The sequence below is a fragment of the Lampris incognitus genome, chromosome 3, assembly GCF_029633865.1.
Source record: "Lampris incognitus isolate fLamInc1 chromosome 3, fLamInc1.hap2, whole genome shotgun sequence".
Lineage (NCBI taxonomy): Eukaryota > Metazoa > Chordata > Actinopteri > Lampriformes > Lampridae > Lampris > Lampris incognitus.
Genome location: NC_079213.1, coordinates 15330187 through 15342133, shown reverse-complemented (window position 1 = coordinate 15342133; position 11947 = coordinate 15330187). Strand labels below are relative to the sequence as shown.

Here is an 11947-nt window from a genome sequence, read left to right as displayed (position 1 = left end):
TGGAGCCCGTCTTTGCACGAACAGCATGAATTCCTGTCAAAAAAAGCCACAGGCAGAAAGGACCGTACCATGTATTCCCCCAGATAGAGGTATCTCAGTGAACACAATCACAATAAATTCGTTTCGATCGTCAGATATTTCCCGAAATAACCAGTTACTATGTCTGAACGTGTATTTAAGTAATCCCCCTTTTATATATATCTAAAGATAATATTTTTATGAACCGTTCAAAACGAAACAGGAGACGTCTGTATCCCCCGCTCCCGTACGGGCGAGGTGTTTGGTGTCGTCCGTGCGCTGCCATGTTGGATGCAACTCTTGGGCAGCCGGAGTTTCCCAGGAAAGTTTAGCGCTCCGCGTCCCCAAGACGTCGCCGCGATTTCCCCCCTAAAGATTATCCCGAAGAGGAGCGAAGGGGGTGCCGTCCTATCCGTAATCTACGCACTTGGTTTGACGAGACGCCTGCGCACGTCTGGCTTAAGTTAACCGGCCCGAACTGATGTGAGGAGTGGTGGTTGCGGTGGTTGGCGGTGGTGTCGGGCGGAAGGCCACGAATGACCGAGGGATTGTTTATTTATCTTTGGGATTTCGCCTAACGAGTTGTTACCCGTACCTCACCCCTTTTTTCTTCATCGCACCCCCCCCCCACCCAAGTATGAGCGGACACCCGCCTCAGCGGCGGCAAGCGAACGTCGGTTCGTTACTACTGACACCGCAGGAGAATGAATGCCTCTTCGCCTACCTCGGCAAGAAATGCATCGTAAGTTTTCTGTATCCGTCCCCTTTGTGTTACTTTGGTCGTCTTCCCCGTACCCCCTGACGCCATACAGCGAGTTTGTGATGTTGTTTGTGTGGAGTGTGTGTGTGGGGGGGTTGTGTATGTCGTGACACGGGGTGCATTCGTGGTCTCCTTTACTCAAGAGAGAATTGAGACTTCCTTCCAAAGTGCTTTGTTTTATGTGACAAGCGGGGTAAAAACGAGCGCAGGGGATACCGGAGAGGAGGGGGGGGGGTTTGTTGTCCCGTGTGGGACGGTGACATTTGGGCGTTAGAAACTTTCAGCCAGGGCCTATTAGGCCTCCCAAGCATCGACACACCTGAATTCACTCCGGAAAGCCAAGATCGCTGCTGTTGTTTTGCAGTTGAGGAGTTTCGGGCTTGGGGGGGGGGGGGTTCTTTCTCGGAACTGTTAAATCCATCAACACTAGCAGGGAAAGCAATGGGTTTTTTTTTTTTAAATTATGCGGTGACATTACATAACGTAGCAAAACTGTTTTCGAAGCTGTGTCGACCCCTGATTTTGCTGAAGACTATTGGCGAGCTAAAAAGAGCCCAGTTGCTCGCTTTCGGTGAGATCCGCAAATGGGATAAAAACGCATGAATGCAGCATTATTGTGGCACCGCGTCACGATCCCACGTTGAATTGGAGTTGGGTGTTACGTAACGCATTTACAATTTAGTTGACTCGTTTTACTGTCGTTATTGTGTAATAGGTCATGGTTGGGCCTATAGCCATAGGACACCAAAGTGATGCATTTGCAGCAACACCCGTTCTTTAATGTCTCCTCCTTGTGTCTGATTTTCCTGTTTATGGCCAAGTAGTGACCAACTTTTGTCAAACCAACCCGTCCTTGTTTACGTCTGTGTCTGAAAACTCACCGGCCACTTGGACTGTAGGCAAATGTGATTTTTAGAGAAGACGTTCGTTTCCTCCCAAGAAAGTCTATTAGGGGTATGCAAGCATCTCAGGCACAGTCAGCAGCATTTAGTTGCAAGCATCTCAGGGCACATGGCAGCATTTAGTTGGTGATAATTGATGGACCCCCCCCCCCCCCCCCCCCCGATAATGACATGAGGATCCTCTCATATTAGACAACACTATATGGAGGGTGTCTCAGTAGTATTACTTTATAGTTATAAGAACATCTTGTCTGCACCAAAAGATTTTTGACTCTGTGTCTCACTTTATTGGCAATTGCCAGGAGTCTTGCACATCCACAGTGCCCTTGATACTGATGGAAATGGTAAATTGTTACCTTAGTATACACATGTAAGTGAAGCCAAATGAGACAAAAGCCTTACTTTGATATAATGGGCTATAGGGAATACGACTTGGATGAACTCCAATCTGGTTGTGTATTTTCCCAGCTGCATTGCTTCAAAAGGTTTCCTGTGTATGATGGCAGCAGTACTTTCCCATGCGATCATCAAGCCACAAATGTTGATGCAGTTCCTTAAGTGCCGATAACTTGTTTGAGTTTCCTTATGTATGATTGGGCCTAATCCCCAAAGCATCATCAGACCAATAAGAACATTGCTTCTTCCCTTGATCTGCACTGCATTTGTGGATAACGCGTGTTCTCAATGTTAAGTATCATGGTGCTAAATTAGGTTTGGACCATCTGATTACGTCTTTCATTCACCTGTGAAGGGTGTGACTTGCTCAGATTTTATCTACATGTTGGCCTGCAGGTCAATAGAGGCGTTGTGTGTATTGTGTAATGCTTTTGAAAGGTACCCGGATACTTTACTTTTGAGTCACATGGGTTTGAGTACGAGTATACTGATTAAAATGTTCTGTACTAGGGCTTATATTTTCCTGAGTAGGCTACACACACAAACACACACTGTAGATGTACATGTATAGCCGTATGTAGTTTTAGTTCCTCATACTTTCCTCTGTTTTTGTTTGCCATTAACTGTAAAGTGGATCTGTATTTATAGACATGCCTCTTCCTCTTTCACTCAATGAGGCTCCTATTACCTGGTCACATCCTTACCTGCAGTGTGTGTATGGGATTTGAGCCCTACCATGATGTCCTGTGGAGTGTGACTAGATTTGTCAACTTCTTATATATGGTTATTTGACAATGCCCCCGTTTTCTTCATACGCACAGACACACACAAGTTGCTGAGGTGTGTCTCGGCACCTGTTTAAACATTCGATGATGACATTCCTCAGGCATTCTCGCCACCACGTCACTCAGCATTCCTGACAGCCCTTCATTCTTTGCCTATGTGAGAGCAGGTCTCTATGTGTCTTTGTGATGGAGAGAGTGAGGTTTGGAGGAATCAGACACTGTGTGTCTCCCTGACCAGTCTAATTACAATGCCCACAAGTAATTTGGCGGCTGACTGAGAGATTGCATGTTATGTAATGACCTTATTATGAGGGAACTGTAGAATTCACCGTTGCTGCCACTGTCTAATTTAGCTTCCATGGCATGTATTGCTGATTTACTCTTGTTGTTCAAGGCAGTAGCGGATCTCTCCGTCTGTGTCTCTGCCTCATGTTGGTAGTAGAATGTTGGGCAACTTTCTGTCCAGCTGTGATGAACAGGGCAACCTTTTTATACAGCAATGCCCAGAGAGTAGCTTTTGCATTGTTGAATCCGTTGCATAGTGCTACTACGTTTGTGCCAAAAACTTCACCCTGTTTGTCTTTGTTGTGTGTTACCTGGAGTATTGCGCTTCCAGATTGTGTAACAGCACATTGTTCAAATGCTAATTTAAGTCATTGCCAGCATAATGGATGGTCCATTATGGGCGAGCAACATTATTTTTTAGGAATGTAAGCATTTAATTTGACATTCAAATTCTATGGATTATACCTGAGATGACGAGATGTCAGTTGGACATTGTGTCCTGCACACTATTTTGGGAGGTGTATGTGCATGTGGGTGGGTGGGGTTAAGTTTGGTGCCAACACCCAGGTTTGCTCCTCTGCACATTCCAAGATCAGTTCCAGTTGGATCTTGATGTTTTGGATGTTAACGTCTTAATCTATTCATGTTTATATCTTGGATGTTTATATCATGATGTATGGACGACGATTTTATTTGACACTGAAGTGTAAGACCAAATGATGAGTTTTCACTGTGTAGTCAATTTTTTTTCTAGTTGTCGGGGCAGTTCTCCAGCTGGGGCAACTGACAAACCAGAAATAAACCTGTAGAATATGACGGCTTTCCAAACTCAGCTCTGCATCTCAATTAGCTCCATTTTACAGTAATAAGGGTATCAGAATATATACATGACAAACCGTTTCATAAGACCCACAACATTATTAATCTATGAGAATCCATTGCATGACCGCTGTGGGTTTGTTAGTGTGTCGTTGCTGTAAGGATGCATCTGTCTGAGTGAGAGAAAACTGGAGTAGTGCTGCTGTTAGTACTGCCTTTAGCGCTGAAATAACATGAATCATGTATTTGGAATCACAGGGGTATTTTGAAGCAAGGGAGCGAGAGTGAGAGAGAGAGCTTACTCATTAGTATTCCTTCTGCTCTTTTCACCATCAGCAACAGTTACTGGCTGGGCAAAAAGCGGAGAGGATCCAATTTGTGTGTGTGTGTGTGTGGGTGTAGACTGCCTGATCAGCGGTCCTCTGCAACAGGAAGTCCCGTGGTCGACCTCCTCTGGTGATTTGTGCTGGAACGGTGGAACATGACTCCTCTTTTCCTCTCCGTCTTCCCTTTCTCTTCTTTCCTCCCCCCTTTCTACTCTCGTTCAACCACTCTTCACCTTCCCTTACCTCTTTCATCTCCCTCCCACCCCCTCGCCCTTACTTTTCTTCCCTCTCGCTCCATCTGTCATGTCCCTCTTCCCTTTCCTCCTCCCCATGTTTCTTCTCAAACTTTTCCTCTCCTTCCATCATTCCCTGCTTCCCTGTCCCTTTTCCTCCTCCTCTCAGTCTCCTTTTATCAAAGTAGATTGAAGCAAGGAGGAGAGCTGATATAGCAGGCTATATACTTTCACACTTTATTTGCTCCAAGCTGGAATGGCATGACCTATTGGTCGATGGAGATCATTTGATTTCAAACAGCTGCTGTTGATATCGACTTCCTTTGCCTCACAGCAAAGCAGCACAGACGAGCAGCGGCAGTTGAGATCGTTAATTGTTCGATTTTCAAAAATTCCCCTTATCAAAACAAAGCCAGGCCTTTGTGTGACCTGAATTCAGAATGGTCTTTGACATCAAGGGCCATCTACATGCACTGTACGTTTCAAGCTGCAGAACCAAGGTGGTCTCAAAAGCTTTTGTCTTAAGGCACCAAAACTGTGATATTTAGTCTAGCCGGCTTAGGTAAAACTGTAAAAAAGCACTACTACGAATGACAAAGCATTCACATTTAAAATGCTTAAAAAGTTGAACATCACAATGAGCGGGGGAAACAATGAAAATGGAGTGACGGAAAGGTGTGGATAACTCGCTGTGGCTACCATCGAGTCGGTCAGGAATCCATTATCACACACATGCACACACACCCTCCCTCCCTCCTCGAGTTACATATTGTCTGACTCAGTCAATAAGCGACTTCCTGGTTTCCTTGTCCCATGTGTGTGAGTGAATGGGGTGGGGGGGGTGAGTCTGTCTGTGTCTGGATGGGCCTATCAGTCAGGCCTTTCTTTCTAGCTCAGGTCAGTAAGCAGAGCCGCAGCAGTCATGGGTTAGATCACTGAAAAGGGAAAAAGAAAAAAACAGGGACAGAATTGTCAGTGTGGTGCAGAGAGAACGCGTTTCCATGCAAACAAATAACCTCATCATCAACCGATGCTTTGGAGGTAACCTTTATTGGGGTAAGGTCAAAATTGGGTCAAGTATGACCGGATTACAGCATCTACATTTTTGATCAGTCTTCAGATATATCGATGCGTTTAAATGACAGCCCACTAGTAATTGGCTTTTTTCAATCTGCCTGTACAAAAGGTCACCAGATTCAGTGAATGCGATGCTGTTAGAGCAACATAAACATGAAAAAATGCCTTGTTTTGAGGGAGACATACAATACCTTCATACCATCGCGAAACTAAACATATGTCATTGTAATATGTTCATAGTATGCCATGGTAATGTCAGCAATGAAGAAAAAAAAAACAGTGAACTATGGATGACTTAATTTTCAGCTTTTGTCATAAATGAAGGTTGTGACCTCATGTTGTGACCTCAGGTTTCATGAGGTCACAACCTTGAAAACTTTAAAGACTACTTAGTGACACACCCAATCAGCCTTATGCAATTTACAAAAACTGTTGTCGTGTGTCTTTTTTAAAAAAAACTGGCCTCTTATTAATTAATAGACTGCTCACCATTAGCTTCTTTCCATTCTTCATCTGCGGTAAAGGTTAATGTTGTCATCCACTTTTTTCCCCCCTGTTGGAATCCCAGCTGCTGGTATGACATTTGGTGAACGCAACTGATTACAGTGATGATGCTCAGTTTGCAATGGTTTACTGCCTGCCACTGCATAAGTGGACCTGAGTAGCTTGCTAGCAGTTTTACCTTTCAGATAGAATGGCAGTCAGGAAGGCTCAAGTCATAGTTCTCTGCAAAATCACACGGAAAAAACAATCTAAATAACACAAAGACAGGCGGTGTAAATGACTGGACATATTCATTCAGAACTATCACTGCCACAGTTGGGCAACAGGAGGTGTTGGAAGAGCTGACATGTGGGCCCACCGGGCTTGAGAGAAATTGGGTGGTTGCAAACCGTGCAACCGCTTCAGTGGAAATATTGCCTTTAACTGATTGCTCGAAGCAAAGCGGTTATTGGTTTTCGTGTAAGTATACAGAGTTGCTGAGAGATAGCGTTTGTATGAGTGCGTATCAAAGAATGTGTGTTTGTCAGCTTTTGATGATGTCATCGGCAGAGCTTCACTCACTGCGGCCTTTGGTCCTGTCAGTAACAATCAGAGCTTCACAGGCAGATGAAACTCCAGGGCTGCAAAGCCACGCTACTGTTAACAGCAACCCCTAAAGGGGATAATCCACTGCAAATCAGAAACCACATTTCTGTGATTGTGAACAGTACAATCAAAATGTGCGAAAATTAACTGTTCTGCCAAAGCTAGAATTCAAACAACCACGTGCATAATGCTATCAATAAACTCAGTATTTTTGTAAACAAGACCGTATCATACAGACGAGTGTATCATACATATCCAGTCCATGCAGCATTACAAGACAAATTACCTCTCAGGGGACAGAGTTCAAAGTATCTCACAATGATAGCGACGCACATAGACACACGGGACACGAAGAACATGCTAGCAGGGCTAATTCATTATTCACAGGATCTCAACAAAAAAGTGATTTTTGGTTTGCTCAGTCTCAACAAGGGTGTGAAATAGTAACAGTTGAGGATGATGAGAGGCATAAATGGTTGTGATATTCAAGATTGCTGTGAAAAGAAACTTTTCTAGCACTGCTCCACTGACAATGAATAGATGGCTGAATGAATGAATGAATGGGGGTTCTTGCTTGACATTGTGATCACAGTTATTAATAGAGTTGGGACGTTATGAAAATTTGATGTCATGATTGTCCTGGCCAAAATAATTGTGATTCACGATATTATCCCGATAATCATCAAAATTTTATTAAAACTCTTAAAATGGCTCTAAAACATACTGGAATCACTTACCTTACATTTTGTTAAGAAACAAAATTTTTTATTGCATCACAGTTAGGACACGCATGTTTTTTTAGTGAACATCCTCTTAAGTGAAAAACAAACAAGGACAGATTCAGACTCTTGCCAACACCCAGCAAGTAATCACAATGAGAGAAAAAAAGTCCATTAATGAAAAGAATCTACCTATCAATCTGATATCCAAGCAGTCACATGGTTCGGTTAGTTGTGTGTTTTAATTAATCCGACTTAAAGTGGCCATATCATGCTCATTCCAGCTCTATATTTTTATTCTGGAGCTCTACTGGAGAAGTTTTGCATGATTCACAGTTTAAAAAAAAATCTTTATTTATCTTATACTGGCACTGTATGCAGCTCCTCAGTTCATCCTCTGTCTGAAACGGGCCGTCTTAGTTTGTTTTAGAGCCCACTGCGTTCTTCTGATTGGCCAACTTCTGTAAGCCTGATGAGTGGAAGCAGTCAGTGCTTTTAGCACCGCCTCATCCTCAGGCGGAAACAGTTCAATACAACACCAGTGTAGAGGGTTCTGTAAGCAAACTATAAACCTACCAAGTAACATAATTTCTCGTTCTTGACTGGAAATGGCAACTTCTCAAATCCATCTGTACATGTTTGAGCCCGAATACCAGAGTGGACAGCACGAACGTCCACTGCAACAAAGATTACAGCAGGACGACCCTGGTAAATATTACGCTCATTACCTGCTTACTGTCTTTCAGTCACAAGCCGTATATAAAAATGTTTCTGTATAGTTCCCTGTTAATTGATGTACATGTGGGAAATGTGCTAAATTGCTGGCTGAAGTGGAAAATGTCTGCTGTCAGGAAATAAAGATTACATAGCTTGTAAAATATTATTCTGCTGTTGCCAAATGACTGTGTAGTAGCTCCCTGCATCATTGGTTATTTGTATGCTGGAGTACATTAAATGCCTATAATACTTCTCAAGTAGACTGTTTTGTGAGAACGTGTACATTTACCAAGTAGACGGTAGTTTGGCCGGCATTTGGTTTGGAATATCTTTGCTTTAGCATAACTTTTGGTATTATAAGAATTATAGTTGGTTGCTTTTTACTTGAAAACAAATCGTGTTTGGTGGATGGTGACATTTGTCCTTGGCGGTTGTGAAAATAACGTCATCATTTTGACCTGATATGGATGAAATAAAGGCATGTAATCTGACTGTTGGGTTCATGGCTGTATTGTTTTGAGCAAATCGCCGTTGGTTCCAGAAATCACTTAAGCTTCATTGTATATGGCCGTTGTCTGCACTGAAACTGCATTCACAAGCCATTTGGTCCGATTCAATACAAGACAAACATTTCAGTGATATTACTTACAGCTTGCCTTTCTGACTCTTCAACACAGCCCTTTAGTGATGGATCAGCCCAGTCTTTTGGCACTAGCCTAGCCAAAAATCTAGCTTGGCCACTGGGCTCCATTGAGGAAAGAGTCCTCAGTGAAGTGGCGTGAACAAACATGCTGGCATATGGCTGTTGTTGGCCCGAAAAAAGAAACCGTATCCAATGTTGTCTGGTTCTTTAGGAATTGCAAACAAATTGAAAAACCAGCATTGAACTGTGCCTGGTTCAGGAAACTGTCCTCGGTAAAATAAAGGGGACATAAAAGGTTGGGGTTATACTGCTGAGGAATGGCATTTTAACCATTGATTCTTCATTTCATCTTCCTTTGGAAGTCCGTTTTTTTGGATGGACTTCCTCGTCTTCTTGACAGTGCGATATGCGCTAACCAAAGTATTCATGGTGTTGCACCAAAATCTGTGACCTGTCCACTCTACCGAGCTTTGTTTGAGGGCAGGCCAAACTAGCCACTATGCGGGGATTATGAAAATGTGTTACATAGTGATATAGATAAGTAACAGAAGAAAACGCTGGACTATAAATGAGGCATTTCAGGCAGTGTTTTCTGTTGGCGAGAATAACTCCCTTTGGCATGGACTTTGGGCATTGTGACTCTGCGTACTTTCTCCCCAGTTGTACCCGTCGAATTACCCCACTCTTCTGAGCCATCCCAGTCGCTGCTCCACCCCCTCTGCTGATGCAGGGAGGGCTGCAGACTACCACATGCCTCCTCCGATACATGTGGAGTTGCCAGCCGCTTCTTTTCACCTGACAGTGAGGAGTTTCACCAGGGGGATGTAGCGCGCGGGAGGATCACGCTATTCCCCCCAGATCCCCCTCCCCCAACAGGCACCCCGACCGACCACAGGAGGCACTAGTGCAGTGACCAGGACACATACCCACATCTGGCTTCCCACCCGCAGACACGGCCAGTTGTGTCTGTAGGGACCCAACCAAGCTGGAGGTAACATGGGGATTCGAACCGGCAATCTCCGTGTTGGTAGGCAACAGAATAGACCACCATGCCACCTGGAGGCCCATTCTGCAGACATTTTACATGCACTTCCCAACTATATAATGCGCTAAAGGAAAGGGAAAAACCCCAAAAGTATGATATGGCCTCTTTAACTTTTTTTTGAGGGATGCAGTGGGCAAGCTGTGCCGTCAGCCATGGTAACAGGTTTAAGATTTTGGAATGACTGGAGAGTTGCGTGCTCCCCCTTGTGGCAATTCAAAATAAACCAGGAAATCAATATAGGACTACATTAGCGAGCTAGACAGCTTTTTCAACTCACTGTGAGGATATTCATGATTATCCTCATTTATGATTATCCCGATAGTGGAAATTCACCACGATCAACTTTTCGGAGTGTTTATCGCAATCCACGATAAAGTCCTATATCATCCCATCCCTAGTTGTTAATCATGATTACTGGTCTTGATGATTTGACAATCTGCTGTTTTTACTTCAACATTTTCATTCAAACATCATGCTGCTTTTCAACTACAGTGGACATTATACAGTGTATGAAATATGTTTTGCTGTTGTGTAACCCAAAGTCTCAGTAATATTCAGACTTCAGAACCACATACTGTTCCTTTGCCACCTAAAAACACTCCGACATGGATGCACACATCATTCTGCGATCTAACTTAGGTTATGTTACTTGTCTTAACCCCAGTCACTCAGCTACATCAACCAATACTTTCAGCCATGAAGCCTGTTGGCCAGTGGGGGCTAACTATGTGCCAAGAAGAGCCATGTATATGCAGATTGTCATTCCAGCCTGACTCCACACCAGGTGATTTCACTGATGCATTCTTCCTCTTTGGTTGAAGGGTTGCTAATCAGTGAAATCACCTGGTGTGGAGCCCGGCTGGACTGATAACCTGCATACACATGGCTCTCTATGGCACGTGGTTAGTCACCCCTGTTCTAGGCTGTGTAACCATAAGGCTAGTCAGTATGGTATGATCCTATGCTAGGAGTTTGCTCTGAGTTAATGAATTATTAGCACTCATTTATTTTAGTGGAAAGATGGAATATACTATAATGTTGGCTAGCACACCATTGGCCAGTAGTGAAATTCTCATAAGGAGTTTGTATAATGGGCCAAGTACTACTTTTCTCTCTTATCAATTTTCAAATAATTTCCGACCCTGGCAGATTTATTCAATTCGAAGACTTTGTGCAATGTTTTCTCTGAATTTCCCGCAGCAGTGGTGGCCATCCACTGCTGGAAATGTTCCCTATCCGTCAGAAACTATGGAAACAAGAAAGATAACATCATCCAGGCTCAGTGACGCTCAAGAAAGCACAAGGCAGCGTTTGGAGTTGGTCTTTAGGTGCCAGCCACAGCGTAAGCTTTCCCAGCATTTGCCTGGTTGGCGCTTTGCCTTTCATTTGAGTGTTAATGGTTGTGAACCTGGGCCCCTCAGCATGAAGAAGGTCCTGCAGCAACCTGTAAACGCAGGGGGGAGCTGACATCTAGAAATGTGTGTGTGTGTGTGTGCATGTACTCACAATTCTGAGCCAGATAATTAGGCAGCGTTCTTTGCATGTAACCCTGCTGCTTTAGTTGTAATGACAGGACAATACCAAAGACCGGTGACTGATATTAACAGTCAAGCCTTTGAACTCGGGAGTCTTAAGCTCTTAATGCCCTGGACAACCCCCCCCTCAACCCCGAAATGTTTTATTTCCCTGTTTTAGTTCTCAGCATTGTGTTGTTTGCTCCAGCAATTTGCAAATGCTAACTTTTTTTCTGTTGTTGTGCTTTAAGGTATACTTTAAATAATGGGGCTGGCCAGATGGCTGTTAAGTAGAAGTTTGTTCCCTTAGCATGGCACCCATGCCCATTAAGAGATAGCAGTGCTTTCATTGTGTTGGGATCAGACACTGACCACCAGAGAGACATTGACCTGGCTTGGTTTAAAAGAAACCTCTCCAAACCAAGCTAGTGATATGCTTAAAAATGGCCATTCCCTCTAGGTCATTTTCAGCATTGCAAGGCAAGAGTCATGAGGAAGCTTAACCACCACTTCCCTTCATAAACAACCTGAAGCTTATCAGAGCCATCTATCCAAAAAGGTATTACAAGCAAATTCACCAAGGCCTGAATGGTCCCATAAATTCTCAATAGATTTCTGT

At 43.7% G+C, this 11947-nt stretch overlaps 1 protein-coding gene across 2 annotated transcripts in view; it reads left to right on the top strand.

The window, feature by feature from the left end:
- The first annotated feature begins 310 nt into the window (after window positions 1–310).
- LOC130109218 (actin nucleation-promoting factor WASL-like) overlaps window positions 311–11947 on the top strand; it is a 43989-nt gene continuing 32352 nt past the window's right edge. For both annotated transcript variants that reach the window (XM_056276001.1, XM_056276000.1), the window contains exon 1: window positions 311–760. In XM_056276001.1, coding sequence (XP_056131976.1) covers window positions 656–760 — 105 coding nt within the window. In that variant the 5' untranslated portion in view covers window positions 311–655. The remainder of the gene's footprint in view (window positions 761–11947) is intronic.